Consider the following 21,434-nt stretch of genomic DNA (forward strand, 5'->3'; position numbering starts at 1 on the left):
TTGCAAATCAATGCTACACATTTGGTCATGGCCTAAATAGCGAAACCATAGGGAAGTCCACTTATTTGTCACAGTTCTAAAAATACATGGGCTTTTTAAATTATGAATAGAAGTGTGGTGAGCGTAAACAATGCTTAAAGCACTCTCCTGTCAAAAGACAATAGGTCGCGCCGTGCTTTATTTCGTGTAAAGTCACGTCACCACGAATGCGTTCCACGCACCAGTGCACAGGGTTAATTACTCATGCTTTAAGCCAGATAAAGCACTCGGCGCTGAGCTTTACGCGAAATAGAGCAGATAATTGTCTCGGCTTCGCCTCGCCAATTATCTGCTCTACCTTATGTCTACAAGCGAATATACCGACACTTGATACAAGTACTTTTACAGGTTATATGTCGTAGGCCAGGTTGAAATTCAAGTCCAAATTGTAAATATATTAATCACACCCCAACAAAACCATTTGAGTTTTACAGTCAATGGATTAGAACATCTTTGATCAAATATTTTCCATATGGGTATAACTTGATTTTAATTTTTTTTTCTCACATAGAGGTTCTTTTAACTAATCTGTTAGCATGGCATGTACATAGTACTTTTAAAAAACATTTTGAAATTTCTGTGCTTCTTACATGGTTCTTCGAGTTAAACTGGGATGTACTCTCAGTAGATTTTGTTGACTGAGGTTCATGGATTAAGGCTTGTGACGCATTTAAGAAATGAACACAAATACTAAAATAATATTCTGAAAATATTGTACAAATTTATATCATTTTGTAAATATGTCAAAATACAATTGAATCAAAGTCACGAAGAAACAAAGTTTCGTTTATCACTATTCATATCTATTAATTGTATTGGGAACACAGCGCTTACTAGCTTTAATACATGTACAAGCAAAAAGCTGTTTTGCCACAAAGGCCAACGTATTTTAATGATAACATTTCTAATATTATTAATATTACTCTTCAGAGACAGCCAAAAGACGACTTGAACTACTAACTAATTTCATTATATCATATGTAGTAAAACTTTTTTTCATTTGGAATAGTCCCATGGTATCGTGCAGCGCATTACAATACAGTCATTTTTTGTTTGATATTTGTTTGATGCAGCTGTTCTAGTGACATGATTGCACAAGTACATGTACGCCACACAAGACAAAACTTATTTTAGTCTTGGACTGCCAGTCAGATAAGATAAAGAAAGAGAAAAAATAAACAATCATCTCATACAATTATAAATATTGGATAATACAAGACATTTTGAAAGGAGATGTATGCCAGGAATAATAGTTCGGATTTCGGTGGATATCAAAGCGGATATTTTGTGTCATCCTGTCACAGTTGTCGTATCACAATAGGAGGAAAGAAGCAGATTGCGTTAGATGTGTCTCAGGGCTGGTGGCGAAGCAATTATAATTGGAGAGGGGGTACCTGTTTTAGGTCCACAATATACATGGTATAATGTTATTTAGATTGCCCTTGGATCTTTCTAAGACGCTTAATGACCGAGAGATTGAAGAAGTCTTATATTTTTAAAAGAACTCTTCAGATTTTTTTTCAAAATCTCAGTACCCCGCAGCCTAAGCCCCGAGTTGTTCTAGGAGCATAACACAACAGCAGGCTATGTTGTATGTTCAGCCGGTCATTTTGTTCAATCCACTCAATTAAAATGCCAATCAGAAGCTGTTTGTAATGGGACCCCAGTTTCATTCTGTACTTTTTTTGTACTAGCACCGCTGAACAGTTTTTCAAAGAACAAAACCGTTTAATACTAACCTGAACATATTTTTTTGTTTTCGAAAAAAAAAAACATTTTTGTCACTATCAAATACACGGTAGTGGTATATACGATATAACAGATTTGAATCCTACAGACACCCATCCCTAAACTGCCAATTGTCTTTATTCTTGGAGCAAATGTCATGCTTCCTCCATCGAAAAATCTTCATCAACTTGTACACCAAGTCTATTCAAACGCGTCACTTCCATCTTTGCCAACATTTCGTTTTTCGTCGATGCTTTGACCTCACCAGCCATCTTGTAAAGCTTTGCCAGTTCCATATAAACTGTGAACGGCGTTTTAGACCTTGGGAATTGCTCATGAACCTGAGGAGTTAATTTGGCAGCTTCTTGAAAGTTGGACCGACTTTGTTCATATAAATTGCGATACTGATCACAGCAAAGAACCCCTTGGTGTGGTCTAACTGTCGCCTTGGGCATGGTGTTCTGTTCATTTTTGGGCAAAATACCAGCATGGTGTTCAAACACTTGTTCACATTCATTGCTTCTATTTTCAGTAATCGCTGTCTGTCTATTTGGTGCCACGTTTTCAGGGTCAACTTGTTGAGCCACTGCCTCGTATATTTGCTCAGCCTGTGCCTGTCCTAAATGCAGCAGGTGCTCAGCCAATGTGAAATGATTAGGGGTATGTTCCCTTCGGGTGTCAACAGCTTTCTGAAAATAATCCTCAGCTTCAGGAAACTCCTTTTTCTTCATACAAACAAGTCCAAAATCATCATAAATGAGAGCTATTTCTGTCGTCTTTCCAATTTTCTGGCACATAGCTAATGCCTCTTGAAGCATAGGCAAAGCTCTCTCAGTATCCCCCTTTCTGACGTAAAACATCGCTGTGTTACTCAAAGAGAGAACCACGGCTAAATTGGGTTGTTTCATAAATTTTTGTTTGTATCTCAGACCAAGTTCAAAATTCTTTAGTGCTCGGTCATCATCTCCCTGCTCAAGATATGCCATTCCCATGTTGTTGTACATACCACCGATGGAAGGATGTTCTCCAAAGTTGGATATGCGTAACTCTAAGGAGTGCATAAAATAGCGTATGGCCTCTTTAAGCTTTCCTGAAATTATCATGAATTAGGGCATTGTGATGTCATTCATTTTTTTAGCTTATAAAATACAACAAAAAAAAAACAAAAAAAAACAAAAAAAAAACAAAAAAAAACAGCTGAATTTCATATACGTATACTAATACATGTACCACACATACTGGTAGCCTTTATCATACAACTGTGTTCATTTCCAATTTTATGCTCTAGTTCAAAAGCGCTAAAATTCTGAATGTGTGATGTGATGATTTTACTCACCTATCCCTGTAAAAACGAGGCCCAAGGTCGAAAGGGTTTGACACATAACAAGGTTTGTGTGCATTCCACCATCCGTTTCCAATTTGAATGCTTTCTGAAGGTACCTGTAAATACAACATCATCTATATTTAAAGGTACATATGAACCGTTGGAGCGTGGATTCCCAGTAACACATATAAACCAATTCTACCACCTGTAGTTTCTTATACAACTCAAATGAATTCGATATGCCAAGGAATAAACTGATTAAATCACCCAATCAGCCATAATAGAGCTTTAGTTTGCTCCCTTCTTTAAAAATTTGGTCAGAAGTAATCCTACTTATCTAACCTTTTTTCTGCCCCTTTTAAATACAGCAGAGAAAGCTAGCAGAAAAATCCGCTCAAATATCACTTTACGGGTAATATTAGACAATGTATTCTGGTAATTCTCCTAGTGATACTGTTTGAAATTATAAGCTGGCATTTGGTTGGCTTCTGTGGCAAAATATCGACTTTATATGCAGCTTAAAGGTTACATTACTTATATAACTAAAAGCCAATATCCTACATGAGTCCTATAGGACACTATGGGACCCTAAAGAAATGATATTGCGCGTCCTATAGACTTCCTATTCAGAAGACATGCTCTATAGGACCCCAGAGGTTTTTTGGGCCAATTTCCAATGGAACGACCAACAAGACCCTATAGGAATACCAGAAAGTGATGTGTCAAATGTAAAAAAATTGTTTTATCTTGGAAGAAACGATCGAGTCTTAAATGTAATCACCTTATTAGAACACTGATAGATTCAACAAAAATTAATTCCATCACAGAGTGGGTTGGCGCAAAAGCTAAAGCTCATCCTTAACCTACCATTGTGACTTATTCAGGTCACCAGTCTTGTAGTAATTCCAACCCAGGTGCTGATACAGAGAGGCCATGTCTATAGGAGTTCCCTTGACGGAAAGAATTACCCTCGCCTTCTCATAATAATCTATGCCTTTTTGTATATCTCCCTGAAATATTACAAAGCCAGAACTACAATATTTACTATTTATGACCTTATTCGTCGTAAATACAACCGTTCAGCATAACTGAAATAATGATGGAATATACATGTTATTGAAATTAAATGCAAAGGCTTTATGTCTGACATACGGTATGGGCACGAGTGTATACGCAAAGCAATATCCTGGTGACAAATAATGAGATAAAAATAAATAGATGAAACACCGAAATTAATAGGAGAAGTAACTGAATGACAGAAAATAAGTAGCAAATTTAATCCTACCAGAACACAAAACGTACGACATCTAAGATAGAGACGAATACAAAATACCTCATTATTACTTCCCACTCATGGTGAGCTGAAACACACATCGAGGTAGGCCCTATTATATATATATATATATATATAGGCCCTATATATATATATATATATATATATATATATGCCCGTCCACGAAACTGTGTAACAGCACAGGAGTCGATCTCGTGAGCACGCCTTCCGCTTAGGATATGCATCGTATTTTGCTTTATATTCATACATTTTTGAAAATGTAACAATTTAATTTAAAAACACATACAAAAATGATCAGGAAAGAGTACACTTAACTTCACAGAGTTAAGAAAGCACACTGAATCGACAGTTTATAATCAACAAGATGAAATCCCCTCTTGTTTGCACGCTCTCCTTTTATAATATAGGCTACCCGTGTTTTGCTTCATATTCATTATAGTTAAGAATTTGAGTTTAACATGCAGTAAGCGACATCTTGTCTGGTGCTAAGCGATCCCAGAAAGGTCAGCGCGTTCGGCGCAGCGAAAAAAGGGGAGAAAACGGTAAATTTTGTATGAGATGGCTTGTGATTCTATAACCTAGATAGTGAAACAGCAAATATACACAATGTTCTGGTACGAACAAAAGTAAGGTTGAAACGTTTAGAAGCCTCAGAGGCCTCCGCAACTGCGGGCATTGAGCAACCACGTGGGTTTGCATCACTGGAAGAACCGAGGCCCACCAGTAGGCTATATCCAACGGTGCTCTCGGTGAGGAGCTACAGGGAAAGAAGGTACAGAAGGTACGTCTTCAAAATGAACTAAAATTAAATAAAACCCGACAGGGGGTAGCCTAAAGAACTCACAGCTAATAACATCGTAGCTAAAAGCGCTCGTTATATGTGGAAACGACTATGAAACTCCTAGCATCCCTGAACTCACCAGATGAAACAAAGAGCCTCACTTTGAACAACAGAAGAAGAATTGGGGAATATTTTAATGATTCAGTGCGCTCACATGAAATATCTGCAGGAAGAATGCCACTCTGCTGGTGCAAAGCCAATGCCCTGATGGCATTGCAAAGTGGTTTCGAAATATAGGAAAAAATACGTCTACCTTCACACCCGAGGTATGTGACAGACTCAAAACGGCAGCTGAAATAAATAAAGCTACCGACTCCAGAGACAAACAGCGTGGTATTGGCAGAGGCTACCCTTACCGTGGTGGCAGAGGCAGGGACAATTACTATAACAGATTTGTAAAACCTGTCAATCAAGCAAATGATCAGTCTGAACTGGATCATGGACAGTAGCCCCAGGTGACTAAAATGACTTCACTTTCCAAGAATATTGATTATTGGATAAAGACTGGTGCATCTGACTTTATACTGTCTGTCATACTTGAATGCGTTAAGGTAAAATTTCAAGGTACCCCAGAGCAATATGAGTTGCCAAATAGGCCAATAACTGAACAAGCACATGTCTTTTTAACTACAGTAATCAATTCACTATTTAAGTCGGGGTATGTATCTCTATGTAATGAAAAACCACACTGCGTATCTATTATATACTGTATACCAAAAAAAAGAAAGGAAATTATAGACTTATAACAGACTTGCGCAAACTCAATAAGTCGTGCAACCCTCCAAAGTTTGTCAACGAGGATTAATAATCAGTGTCAAGAAGATTATACAGGCTAATGATGAGTTGGTAACTCTGGATATTAAAGATGTTTTTTTTTTCATGTACCAATCCATAAAGATTTTAGAAAGTTTTTTTTTGGATTCTTTTTAAACCAAAAATATTATGTGTGGAAAGTGCTGCCTTTTGGCTGGAACTACACACACTGGACAATAGAAGTGTCACCCCCTAACTCAGAGTAATAAAAGTAGGCAGATCTTGGGTAGTTATAATACCTGGTCCATGGAATTGTATTGTTGATCTTGTACATGTACAGCAAATGTTATTCCTGTTTTCCTCCAATATGGCTAGATACAAGAAATTATCTAACGGTTATAGGTGCAAGTTATTAACCTGAAGAGGCGGAATATAAGCAATGTCAGAATATCGATACAATTGAATTGTTCAGTCAGAACCGTGCAGAGGGTCTGGGGCCGGTTTCACAAAGCAGTAGTTAGTTAGCGATCGGTAGTTAGCCTATCGCTAGTTGGAGTGCCGTTTCACGAAGCAGTCGCTAGTTCTCTCGCTCGTTATTGTCTCGTTGTTGCCTTGGATATTTAACGACTGATCAGACCAGTCGCTAACTCTAGAGTTTCATCGTACGCATGCGTAATGAGTGAAATAAAAAGATTGCTTAGTTACCGTTGTCTGTCGTTTGTCTTTGTATCCAATATGGCGGCTACTTTTCTTGCTATCCGTACCGCCAGATGGCAACGTAGACTACGACGTTTTCATGAAAGGCAGAATCTATTAGAATATACACACGATGATGCAATTTACGAGAGGTTGCGCCTAGCTGTGACAAAAAGAGCGGCAAAAAGGTGGTGGAGATCCTTTACGACGACCTCAAAGCAGACGTTCTTATGCATTTCCAGCCACCAAAAATTGGAGAGTTAGTGCTTTCGTGACACTTTTACGCAAGAGTTCCACTTCCGGCAGACGGTTTCGAGACTACGGTGAGTAACGAGAGAACTAACGACCGAACTTTACGACTGAACTTAGCGATGAGTTAACGACTGCTTCGTGAAACACCCCTCGAAAATCGCTAAGTTTGCTCGTTAGCGAGGTAGTTCAGTAGTTAGTTGTTCTAACTAACTACTGCTTTGTGAAACCGGTCCCTGGTCTCGGTATAGAAACACTGGATCAAGAGACAAATTGCCTCTTATGGGTCGTCCAAGAAAAACTACTGGCCGTGAAGACCGACGACTGATTTTGATGTCCAGGTTGTCAAAGTTCGACACTGCTTGTCAGTTGACAACATAGTGGAACAATTTCACACATAAGAATGTGTCTGTGAAAATTGCTAGGCGTCGGTTACATGCTCATAGTGTGTACAGCAGGGTAGCAAGACCGAAACCTCTTATATCGTTACAAAACGGGCAACGTAGAGTGAACTAGGGTCAACAGGATCTGGAACTGAACAGTCCATGACAATTGGTCCTATATATATTTTTTCTGATGAGTGTCGCTTTGGTCTGACCTCTGATGACAGACGGTTACGATGCTGGCGAACTGCTGGTAAAGCATTTGAACCAAAAGCACTGAATTTTCGAACCCGGAGCAGCATATTCATCATGGTGTGGGGCTGCATCAGCATCGCGTTGGCGAATTGATAGTAGTTGATGGAAACATGAATCACTAGAAATATATCGATGTTTTGGAGTCAGGGGCCGGTTTCACAAAGCAGTAGTTAGTTAGCGATCGGTAGTTAGCCTCTCGCTAGTTAGAGTGCTGTTTCACGAAGCAGTCGCTAGTTCTCTCGCTCGTTATTGTCTCGTTGTTGCCTTGGATATTTAACGACTGGTCAGACCAGTCGCTAACTCTAGAGTTTCATCGTACGCATGCGTAATGAGTGAAATAAAAAGGTTGCTTAGTTACCGTTGTCTGTCGTTTGTCTTTGTATCCAATATGGCGGCTACCTTTCTTGCTAACCGTACCGCCAGACGGCAACGTAGACTACAAATGTACGATGTTTTCATGAAAGGCAGAATCTATTAGAATATACACACGATGATGCAATTTACGAGAGGTTGCGCCTAGCTGTGACAAAAAGAGCGGCAAAAAGGTGGTGGAGATGCTTTACGACGACCTCAAAGCAGACGTTCTTATGCATTTCCAGCCACCAAAAATTGGAGAGTTAGTGCTTTCGTGACACTTTTACGCAAGAGTTCCACTTCCGGTAGACGGTTTCGAGACTACGGTGAGTAACGAGAGAACTAACGACCGAACTTTACGACTGAACTTAGCGATGAGTTAAAGGACAATGTTCATGTAAAAATCCATTTCTCGAATTTTGAAGATACAGCACTCAATCTATACACTAGAGGTATGTTTTAATCGATCCCCGCCATTTAAAAATTATAAAAACAATCTATTAGTTGAAAAAAAAGCGTTTTAGTAAACCTCACCTCAATATGCAAAAATGAAGCAACAGATCTGGGTCACGTGGTACTGTGACGACAATCACGATAAAGGTCTATGAGACTCAACTGAGCTGCATACAGACGGAGAAGTTAAGGAAAGTTGTGTTGAACGGAGTTGAGGAATTTTCGTTATGCCTCGGTGTGTTGCCGTGGGATTCACCAATATTGCAGCTCTCGTTGACAATCTTTCTTTGTCTGTGACGGTCTTCCGTGACTTACTTACTAACTTCGGTGACAATAGTTGCGATGCTCTAGATCATGGTCACCTCAGGTGGTTTAGATCATATCAAGAGCTGGTAGTCTTTCAGATTAATTGTCATCAGTTGGCAAACTTACTGATTGCTGATGCATTTTAAATGCATTGTAGTTGACCAAAAGCTCGTTTACAACAAACCTGTTAATTATGCACCGCTGCAATTCCCAAGCCAGGTAATAACAGGTATGAAACTCGTCTTGGTGGGCTTTCATATTTTTCAAAATATCTCATTTATTTCAAGGGGTGATTTTATTGGTATTTGTAAATGACGTTAAATATCAATACTTAAACAATTAAGTTCAAACACGGTCGCGAACATTAATAAAAGAAATTGCTCTCAGGGTATCTTGAAGCTTCCGTGGAAGAAAACGTGTTGAGGAAAAACAGGAAAAAGAGCGTTATATTAAAGAAAAAATGGGAACTGCTATAATAAAATGGTTCGTTATCCTAATTCGTTTATGCTTTGAGGATTTGTTTCTGAAGATTATTTCATCTGAAATATTAAATAATTTAAAAGATTGATTATTTTATAACTTGAAACGCAAATTCTGCGTCAGTACGCAATTTTTTTTTTTTTGCAAATTTGTAAGCTTATAACACCGTGCTATAAAGATCTACTCAAGAAAAAAATTTGCTTGGGTAAAATTGAGTACGGAATGAACTGGAGACACTTGGCTTGTCATTAAGTTTACACGAAAATATGTCAGGTAACTTTATACTGTCTTTGAAAGAGTAAAGATTGAAAGATAATTTTAGACAAACTTTGACGGGGGAAATACCTACAAAGAGTAATGGGCTATTTCGCCAACATCTTGTTGAAAATTTTACACTGCAATTCTATTCAAATAAGCTAAGGAACTAATTGCCAAATTAATAATCTCATCACATAACAGGGGGGTAACCAGACCTGCAAAAATTGTACGCACATATTTAAAAAGATTACAAGCACATACAGCAAAATGTAGACTTACGCAAAACATGAAGGACAGCGTAATCACAGCAAATGTACCTCATATAGTAGCTTAATTTCCATTAATAATAAAATCATCATTTAAGTCAAAAATATTCTTGCGATTTAATAACTATTTTAATTTACCCAGAACGGTATATTTATTTTAAAGGCGGTTAACTGAAATATAGTTTTATGATTTGTTTGTGAAAATTGCCCATGTCACCCTGTTAGTTTGGAGGTCTAAGCTGGATCAAGTCCGTGTTAAAATTCCTATGAAGTTGTGCAGGAAAAATTCTTCCTTTCTTTCTCTAGCTCCTCGATAAACCTGGTGTTCAGATTTTATCTAGTACCCCCAGGTCTACGGGAGCTGCGCTTTGTAACTGACGCACAGGTAGAATTTTACCTGAGATAACTGGAGTAAAGCTTAGATAGAGTGTGCGTTCGATACAAGCAAGACAAATTGAATGCCATTTAACCCTCTAATTAAGAGGTAAAGGAAGTTCCAGTTAGATGGATGATTAAGATGGGACTTGTAAAGGTAACGGGCATCGTTTACCTCAGTTTAAGAAAAGCATGCAAGACGGATAAAATAAAATGAATTTCACAAATAACATGGACCTCATATGCAATAATCAACATTTCCCTTAACTCATTCAAATGCAGTGTTTTATACAACTTGGGATAACCATAATGAAATGCTTGTTAAAGAAATGACTAGACGGGAAATGGTTTTACACAGCTTCACGAGGATTTAGACCCCTCGGGTAAGAGATTTGAATGAGTATAAACTTTTATCAGAAGCCAGAGAAGTCATCTTACAGGTAGACAATGCAGCTCAGTTTGACAGCTAAGCACGCTCTGTTCTCCAGTGGCTCGATTGTCGTCATTGGACCACGTGACCACGTAGCTCATTAACTCCCAGGCCGAGCAAATAGGACGTTTTTTAAAGCCAAAAATTTACAAAATGAGCTTTTAATTTGTGTATTTGGATAAAGATATCGTTAGTTGGGCATGTTTTCTGAAGAATATGTTCCGTTCAGGCCATTCTGACGGCATGAAGCAAACCCTTTAACTACTGCTTCGTGAAACACCCCTCGAAAATCGCTAAGTTTGCTCGTTAGCGAGGTAGTTCAGTAGTTAGTTGTTCTAACTAACTACTGCTTTGTGAAACCGGCCCCAGGCTTGCTACCATCTATTACTAACATGTTTGGTGACAGGAATTATCCATTTGTTCACCAGGATGACAATGCTCCTTGTCACAGACCCAGAGCAATTGATGATTGGTTTGACCAACAGGACATTCGCAGGGTGATGTGGCCTGCCCAGAGTCCGGATGCAAACATAATAGAAAATGTGTGGAATGATATGTCAAAACTTTTGACAAATGCCCGTCTAACCAGCAGAGAAACTCTGTTATATTCAGTGTTTCATGCTTGGGTCAGCATAAGCCCTGAACGCATCAGACAATTATATGAATCCTTGCCTCGTAGACTGGCACCTATTATTAGGTCACGTGGTTATGCCACTAAGTACTAATTTTGGACTTGAAGCTGCATATTTTGGTAGAATGTATATTTTGTTCTCATTTTGTGATTTTTTTGTGAAATTTGATGTTAATAAAATGATACCAGTAGCATATCATTCCACATTCATTTATCTCCCCCATAGTATTGTTTCAGTAGGGGTGACACTTCTATTGTCCAGTGTGTGTACAGTCCGTTTTACTTCAACAAGATAATTAGACATGTCATTACATACTTGAGACATTTAAACATCCGCCTATCATTATATGTTGATCATTTTCTTATTTGCGGACAATTAGATGTCATTCAGGAACACAAAAACATTGTGACTCAAGTATTACAAAACTTCAGTTGGAAAATTAATTGGGACAAGTGTTTATTACAGCCCTGTTATTCAGTGGAATATATAGGATATCGAATAATTACAAAGACGAAAGAGGGGGTTCCTATTATAAAAGTTCCCTGTACCTGTATAAGAAATCTACATCGACTTATAAAGTATGCAGTAGAGACACGTCATCTAACTGCACGTAGAATTGCAAAGATTGCAGGTACCTGTGTTGCTATGACTAAAGCAATCTTACCTGGTAAACTATTGCTAAGAAATACTTATCGTCTACTTGGCACACGGGAAGGCTGGGATGATGTACTAACGTTAGATGAGGGAACAGTTAAATATTTTGTGCAAACCAGTGGATCTTCAAATGGTAACCCATGCCAGCCACATAGGATGGGGAGCAATACTAAATGGTCAAGAAGCCCAAGGACAGTGGGACAGCCCATGCACTCCAACGCCCGCGAACTAATGGCAGTATTAATGGGCCTTCACTCATTCCGTTCACAAGTTCAGACCAAACATTTGCAAATTCTGTCAGACAATATCAGTACAGTAGCCTATTTAAATCATTTAGGAAGGCCAGCGAAACTTTTAACAGAACTGGCAGCCTCAATATGGTCCCTAGCATTCCACAGCAAAATGCACATATCGGCAAAACATCTTCCTGGAATACAAAATCAGGGAGCCGACAGACTCAGTCGTTACGAGGGTCCCTACGAATGGCAATTAAACCCAAGGATGTTTCATTGCCTCGACCAGAGATGGGGACCGCACTCTTGCGATCGGTTCACCAGTATGTTAAATGCGCTGACACAAAATTACAACAGTTTGTACGCAGACCCACTCACAAGTGGGATATAGATGCCCTAGCTCAACAAGACTGTGTCAACCACAACAATTGGGTAAGTGCACCATTATTCCTACTAAACCAAGTGCTGCAAGTAATTGTAAAACAAAAAGCTTGGGCAACAGTAGTAGCTCCATGGTGGCCATCCCAACCATGGTTTCAGGTTCTACAGAATCTCTCAGTGTCGCCACCTTTCAAACTACGAAAACAAAAAGCCTTGTACAAGAATGTGAAGCCACTCATATATCCAGAACCAGTGAAAAACAGGAAATGGAACATATATGCCTGGAGGATATATGGCGGCGAAAACTTGTGAATAAAGGGTGGTCAGATCGTGCAGCAACACAATTAAGGTTCGCATGGACAGAATCCACTTTAATGACATACAAAAGAGCTATAAACAAATTAAAAAAGTTTTGTGTTATGAAAGAGGATGATTTCCCTTCTATACATTTTAACACCATAGTGGATTTCTTCTGTTCTGTTGCTGATTCCTCGGAAAGACCAAAGTCACAGCTGGCTATTGTTCATGCCGCTCTCTTCCATTTATATGAAGAATATAATATAGATAACTTAATAACTATGCCAGAAATCATGCCTAAAATCTCAGACAAAAGCAGCCAGATGTAGATCTAGAGTAATGCCAATTTCAGCATTCACGGGTATGTTTAGAAGTTGGAGTGACAATGAAACATTAAGCCTGGAACTACTTCAGCTTAAATGCATTGTTCTGCTATCCATATTATGTATGTGTCGACCATCAGATATCGCACCCACAGCTAAAACATTTGATCCTGTGCTGCGTAAAGTGGATAATAAAACATTTAATTTAGATCAATTGTGGTTATCAGAAAATGATGATTGTTTTAAGGTTTTATTCATGGGAATAAAAAATGACAGCGATCGGTCAGGATTTGAGATAACCATTGATGTTGATGAAAAAGTGTGCAAAGTTAAACCCTGTGACAGTGTTGAGATGTTATATTAATAGGACTGAATGTCTTAGAAAACCAGGAGGCAAGGCTCTGTTCATTAACCTAAATAATCCAAGCAAAGCATTAACAGCAACTCAAATTGCTGTGTTTTAAACAAAGCCATTAAACTGGCAGGACGAGAAAATCAAGGGTTTTCGGCAAAGTCCTTCAGACCTACTGGTGCAACTCATGCAGTTCAACATTGCACACCAGATACTGTAATGAAACTTGGACGTTGGAAAACAAGATCTGTTTTTATGAACAGTTATGTGCATGATAAACCTCCTAAAGATTATTCTCGCCAAATGATCAGTGGTTCGTTATAACTTGTTACAACTTTTTTGAGGACTCTGTCAGTTTTGTTGTTCAGCCGCAGTAAAATTAATCGGAGTTTAATGATACCTTTGCATCTTTAATATACAGATGGTTTTAATGGACTGCTTCAAAAATTAGTCATTGTTCTCAAGTTGTCATTTGTAATCTTAAATATATTTTTTACGTTAATTCTCTTTATTTGGTATTGTTTTTATTGTTAATAAAAGTTTCAACATGTTTAAAAACTAAAAATTTGTTAACGTAGATTTGTTAAAATTATAGTTAAGAATTTTAGTTTTAACATGCGACATCTTGTCTGGTGCTAAGTGATGTTATGTTTACCTCTATCATTGTGTATATATATATATATATATATATATATATATATATATATATATATATATATATATATATCTGTAATTAGTCATCTTTCTGGGTTGTTTAGCATTGTGACAAGGATCGGCATTGTTTGTTTTTATTGTTAATAAAAGTTTCAACATGTTTAAAAACTAGAAAATTATTAACGTAGATGAGAGAAGAGTTTCATTAGCTCTATATGTATCAATTTAAATTATTGTTTTTCTTTTTATCAAGAGCTTCTAAAATATGTTAACGTAGATTTGTTAAAATTAAGTTTGGAAAATGTAACAATAAACACACATAAAAATTATCAGGGAAGAATCAACTACAGAAGAATTAACTACACAGAGTTGGAAAAGCTCCCTGTAATCCTGAATTGGTGGTTAAATAGCGTTGACATGAAGTCGTTTTTCGTGAGTTACACGCAAAAGAAGTGGGGACCTGTATCGTGGACGTGGTCTATTAAATTTTAGAAATTTAGATTTGAATAAATATTATAAATATTTCTATATAAATTTAGAAAGCCATGCAAATTAAATATCTTACAATGATTTTTATATACCTCAATATTTGTAACAGCCTGTGCATATGCAGATAGCATAAGTCCATGATGTCTGTGGTCGGCACCATCAAACATTCTAGCCTGCTCCATCATGTCTTCATAGAAGCCAATACTATCCTCTGCATAATAAATAACTAATTGATAATCGTGATAACAATGCTGTTTCTAAAAATATTAAAACAAAAGTTATACTTGAGATTTATAACTGATTGTACTGTTAATAACATCTACATGCTATGATTTGCCGTACTAAATGTCTTACAAACAACTAACACAACCGTGACTCCATTTTAAATGGATGTTTTCACAACTTAAATTAATTTTTTCATCTACAACAGGTGACATGTTACCAAAAAGTCAAAACACAAAATCAAACAAATTAACTACAGTGGTAGTATACTCGACACATTTCTACGCCTGAATTTAAAATGAAACAACATACTTTGGAAAAAGTTGATGATAGGGTATTCTGCAAGCACAGCCACTTTGATAAAACTTTTGTAGCTGTCTTCAGTACAATGCATCGCCTGTGTGAGCAGCTTCTCCAAGTTCTTCCATTCCACGTCCATTGTGGCAGTGGCAGTCTTTGAGTTCTTGGACTGCATTTGGACATTAACACACTGAAGAATATCTGCGAAAAACTTACTATAACGTAGCCTTACCTCTGAAAAGAACACAGTATGTTGACTTTAGAGACTCTAGAGTTCTCGTGGTAATGAGGGCTTATTTCCAGTGAAGGTATTGTTTTATGTAGATCGATCCAGCTCCGTCAAGACTCTTGCTATATGATATCAGATTAACAGATAAGCATGCCTCTCCTTGTTTCCAACATACCCGTACAATCGCCAGCTTTCTTGTATTCTTCGCAAAGGCAAGGGGGTTGTGTTAATCTGTTGATCTGGTCGCATTTAGCGAGAGATCCCATGGAGTTGGATCCATCTACGTAAAACAACAGTTTCGTTGGAAATGAACCCTTATGCTCAAAACGATTTAGTCCTCTAAATGTGAATTTTGCTTCTATTCCTTTGATATTACCATAAGCTCAGTAATTTCCTAAACTGCAGATAAAATTGACATCATCTACTTGTATTCAGAAACCTTTTAATACTTTGATAAAACTTACCTGGCATTTCCCTTATCCGCACATGCTTTTCCACATATTCTCGTATCAACGAGTTGATGTCGTATCTCATCTTTTGTCTCTGCACTATGGACAATCCTGTTGATTCTTCTTGTATAATTGACACTCTTGATAGTTCTTTCACGACTTTAACGCCACCAGTTTCTTGCTTGATGTCTATGATATATATATTTTCCATATTAATTACGAATAACAATGGTACAACAGTAAATGCAAGCTGACATTTACATTGGGAACACAAGTTCGCACATTTAATTTTTATTGACGTGTATTAGAAACAGTGTTAGTCTTGATGTGAATACTAACTAATTCACTAGCGCGAAAGATTTGGTCTTAAATGATGTTTGAAAATCACCCTTTGGCAATTGGACAATTAGCACTTACTTGACAAGAGACCACCTTTTATCAACTCACACAATGGCCCTCTGGTTGGCTGAATGTGTGAGGGGGAATAATTGCTTTACCACTGTAGTGAAAGTTGGACTAATTATAGGCTTTTCTCACTGGGAGTTAGGTCGTTGTTGAACTTAAATACAGATCCCGTCCATTTTAAGATCACTCTGATAATCCTAAAGACCACGTCAGACCAGTTCTGATCTGAAATTGCACTTTAAGACCAAATCAGGAGCACTAGTGCAAGCTTCGTCAACTCTTACCATGTGCAATACGATACACGATATAATAGAAGGCTTTTAACCTTCAACATGCACCATGTCTTTACTTGTATAAAATGAAAGTTTATTGTTTACTGTGAGAGCGAAAGAGAAAGAAAGAAAAAAGAGAGGGATAGAGTTAGGTTTAACGGCTGTTTCACGATCAGGGGTACAAAATAGGGGTCACCTTGAGTGAAAAATCATCCTTGATGCATGTGTTTTATTTTGTAACAAGCAAAAAGAATAACATCTTAACTATGAAAACCCAAAATTGTAGAGCACAACAACAATTAGTTTATGTGTTATGTTCAAATTAACATGACACCCCTTTGGCTATGATTAGGGGGTACGGACACTTCACGTGCAAGAAACTGATGCTTTTATAACTGAAATAATATATTTTTTCCTGCTATTTGTGTCAATATCAAATGAAAAATATTAAAATAAAGATCCAACAATTGAAAAGAAATAAAAATAAAACAAAAAAAGGAAGTTTTTGGAGAATCACCGCACTCCAGATAAACAGTTAAATGTATTCTTTCATTTGTAATGTCTTTAGGGTCAATTTAAATAAATCATGGCTGTTTGTGCTAATGCCTGGCATCAGATATGGATCGAGAAGAACAAGGCTATCCAAAGACTCAGGAAAGGACATCCCATAGTGACAACTGGCAAAGGTTTTGGGTTTTCCACCTTGGATGGATGGATGGATGACTATGAACGTAACTTGAGTCTCATCATTCTCAACATCTTGAACCTTAACACAAAATCAAATATATATAAATAAATATACACGTGTGTGTGTGTTTCAAGGTAATTTCCTTTAAAACTTATTAATACAGAAATATAACATATGAATGATTTTACACTTACTTTTTTCGGAATTTAAGTAGAAAATCACGGTAAACACAAAATTGCCATGGCAATATCAACAGTAACTAAAACAAATATTTACCATGTAAGAGGTCAGTTAAGAAACTGAAAAAAACTAAAATATTAAATTAGTATATAATGAAAATAAAGGTCAGTTTGGTCTTTACAGAACTCTGCAGCAAACTTCTTCAGACCTTTTGCTTTGAGCGCAGCGTTACAACAAGGCTGACAAAGACATGTCCTCCGATTAGTCTCAGAGACTTTTTGTACTTGCTTTGGACGTAGCTTACAGAATGATGTCAGCCCTATCTTATCTCCTGGGTGTAGTTGTTTGCAAAAGCATCTTCCAAAGTTAGTGTCACATAATGTCTTTGAACCAACTCCGAGCCAACTTTCATCGCTGCTCTCTTGTCTGGAACCTCTCGGCTTATTTCAGCGCTCAAGTAGAAGTTTCTCACCCTTTCTTGGACACTTTCTGGTATCCTGTCTTTTCTTGGAGTCCGTTTTTTTGTTTTCCACCAGTGTGTATCCCTTAACTGTGACTGTTTGGACTTCACTTCAAGATGTTTGCTCAGATTGGCCCTCTGCCTGTATTTGCCGCTTTTGAAAACTACTGACTTCAAGATGTTGTATGCTGTGCGTTTTTCAATATAAATATCGGGTATATTTGGCAATATAATTAAATCAATGTTTTTAATTTTAATGCAAACAATAGCATCTTTATTGATATTATTTCTTTGCAGAATTTTTCTTGCTTGGCTTTAATTAATTAGTATTATTTTATCATATATATTTATTTTCCATATTTTTATCTAAGCATTAGACATGAATACATTGTATATAATTTAGAACAATATTTTGTGCCATATTTTGAAGTTTTAGCATCATTGAACAGTAGTCAGTTATCCAATGGATAATGTATAACTTGGGGGTACGGACACTACAATAGGGGTACGGACACTACATTTGGCACGAAATTTGTGCATATCTTTTAATAATAAGGGGTTATGTGCAATTTTTTTCCTGCAAAATAAATGTCAGTGTAGACATTATAGAATAATAAAATCAGACAGAATATGCTGTGATTCCTAAATAAAATAGATAGGGGGGTACGGACACTACAAAAAATAGGAGACACCAAGGGGTTCATGATTATAAATACCATAGCATTAATAATAAAGGTTACATATGCACAACTCCTTTCTTATGTTTAAGTCATAACATGGTAAATTCATCTTATTATCACATAGGTGATTTCAAAGTAATATTTGGCCTTATCAAATATGTTTTTCATTGCATTAACAAAAATAAGTAAAATGTGTACAAAAGCCTGTTTCAGCAAAATGGTTAAAATAATTTTTTTCTCAGAACATATCTTTGGAAGAACCTGCTAGAAGAGAAGACATATGTTGTGGGAATTATATACCAATATCATATTCACCATAAATCATTGACATAAAGAGCTAGTGCATCATATGTATGACCTAAGTTGCAAATGACCCATCGTAACAGCTAGAAATAGGTACTTTTTGGACACATAATAGGTCATTTTTTTGTAAATTGTAGTCCGATTATTATAATTCTTTTTTTATTTTGCTCCTATGAGCAGTGTCTTTGGTATCAGTCTATCAGCAATCTCCAATCATAAATTGTTAATTTATCAGACACTTGTAACATTAACCACATTTAATTGTTCACCCTGATCGTGAAACAGCCGTTAAGGTTAGGTTTACGTCAATAGCGAAGAAACTAGACACTTATACAATCCATATGTATCATGTAATATAATAAGCAGAGATTTTCTTCAGAGGCAGTAATATCTTTTTTTATACCATTTATCTTACACTGTTTTACATCGGTCAGATCACACCGTTTCATTCGGGTATATATGTTCTTTCGAAATGACACAGATGATATAAAACCATACAGAAAAAAAAAAAAAACTGTAATTCAAGCTTCCCAGGTCTTTGCTTCATCAGTGTCACAAACTTTCATCAAATATAATAATGATTTCACAAGTCGTCTTAGTACTCTGATGGCTGTATATTATACAGAATCATACATTCAAGATGCATCTATCCATACCCAAAACTGCAGCAACGGCCTCTTCGCTGAAATGACCAGGGATATAACCAATGGCCGCTAAGTGCTGTCTGAAAACTTCCGTCAGTCGTGCAAGGTGATTTCTTATCACTTTATCTTAGAAAAAAATAAAAAATAAAAAAACACACACACACATATCAGATGTACTAACTAAATATAACCATTTTATATATTGTCTTTATCTTATTTTTACTTAGATAAAATGTTGACGTGTGATTTTTTCGATGTGATCATTAAATAAAAAGAATACTTTATTAAATTTCTTCTACATTACATTTGATCACTTTTAAAGAGAGACAACGTAACTTGAAAGGGGGGAAATAATTTCCTCAATAGATATGCCTTTCAAGATTTTCCTAAACACATTTTTTGTCGTCCAGTATCTACCTTGGTTTAAATGCATAAAATAATTTGTCCCTGAGCGTTTCATTATCCAAAGTAATCCTACCTATTCTCTCAAAGTCCGAGAAACTCTCGTCGCTAAGAGCTTTCAACCGCTCTTCCTTCATGAGCTCCAACATTTCACTTGGGCTCAGACTACCGTCGCGTAGTATGCTCCCTGGGAAAATTCGAGGTATTTTCAGTATATTTCACAAAAAATAACAATAAGAATAAATATATAATTATAATATTAAAGTTTAAAGATCAACGTCCTTAATTGTGTCTTTATATTACATTTTAGATAATGCTCATATATTCGACTTACCTACGATGATTATAGCAAGAGGCAATCTTGCACATTGTTCTGCAAGTTTAGTCAAAGTATTTTCATCTATAAATGGACCTTCATTTTCTGCATGTGAGTGAGAAAAAGTGTCGAGTAATAACGCTTTTGCGTCTGAAATACAAAGTGGCATTAAACTCTGCTCAAAATATACTCTATTCAGTCTTTCAAACTGAAACTTGGTGCGGGAAACGATGAAGACCCTTACATCAGGGCACTGTTTTATAACATCAAACACAAACGTGAGCAGCACATTCTGCAGGTAATGGCTGACGCTTCTCGTAGTTGCCTCAGACTCAGCAATGTGCTCGCATTTTTCAAAGATCAACACAGAAGGCGAACTTGTTTTCAAATGTGTAATGATTTGTCGCTGCAGCATGCGCTTAGGGGTTGATTCGTCGGCAAGCAAAGGCACTCTGTCTTCTGATAATTCGAGAGCAACATACTTAAATAAGTCTTTTGCATTGTTTACACTTTGCATACACACGAACTTAGTACATAGTTCACCATTATACCTCTTTGTAGACACCTGTCTCAAAATCTCCCGCGTTAAGCTCGCCTTACCAATGCCGGGAGGGCCATAAATGCCAAATATCCGATGCTGTGTCCAAGAATCCGTTACAAATTTTATTTCTTTTTCTCGGCCGATAAAGGTAGGGAGTTCTAAATGGATCGCCATGTTGTTTACCATTCGACACCTGATGCAAATAAAATAAGTACAGTGTGCCAACCCAGACATTGGTGTCTTGCAGGTGCGCGCATGTATTTATTTCCAGCCTATTAATGCACAAGGCCTACATCGAAAACATAGGGAAATCCGCTTATTTGTCACGGATCTAAAAATACATGGGCTTTTCAAACTATGAATAAAGGTGTGGTAGGTGTAAACAATGCTAATGTTTACCAGCGTCTTTTCTTCATACGAGTACACGTATTGGTATATGTCGCAGGCCAGATTCAAATCGAAGTCACAATTTTAAATTCTGAATACATTAATCACGCCCAAACAAAGCCATTTTAATCTTAGATTACGTTTGAAATTCGATGCCCGTGCGGTGCACGTATACTGCCCGTAACACCCTTTTCGTACGCCGTCTAAGCGGAAGTAGACGGGGGCCGTGCGAAATCACACGGTCGTACGGATTTAAGGGCACGTAATGAAGACATACTCGGCGTAACCCGTAGCTCTTTACGTTTTAAAATAATCGTACCGACAATTTCATCGCACGGCGCCCGTGTGAATGGAATCTATGCTTTAGTTATATTACATTATATGGATATGAACATCTTCCATATTAATATTAATTAATTTTGTGGTCTCACATAGAGGTTCCTTTGAGTAATCAGTT

General features: G+C 37.1%; 1 protein-coding gene across 1 annotated transcript; it reads right to left on the reverse strand.

The window, feature by feature from the left end:
• Positions 1-853: 853 nt before the first annotated feature.
• On the reverse strand, positions 854-20,796 carry LOC106165773 (uncharacterized). Its single transcript, XM_087018416.1, has 9 exons — positions 20,068-20,796; positions 19,810-19,920; positions 19,344-19,457; positions 15,715-15,888; positions 15,034-15,255; positions 14,592-14,710; positions 3,959-4,101; positions 3,104-3,207; positions 854-2,857 (listed from the first exon to the last, which is right to left on the reverse strand). The coding sequence occupies exons 1-9, from the start codon at positions 20,774-20,776 to the stop codon at positions 1,923-1,925; spliced, it is 2,631 nt and encodes an 876-aa protein (XP_086874542.1). The 5' UTR covers positions 20,777-20,796; the 3' UTR covers positions 854-1,922.
• Between the last annotated feature and the right edge of the window lie 638 nt (positions 20,797-21,434).

The sequence above is a fragment of the Lingula anatina genome, chromosome 7 (assembly GCF_051362555.1).
Source record: "Lingula anatina isolate TDL-2025a chromosome 7, LinAna3.0, whole genome shotgun sequence".
NCBI classification, from domain to species: Eukaryota; Metazoa; Brachiopoda; class Lingulata; order Lingulida; family Lingulidae; genus Lingula; species Lingula anatina.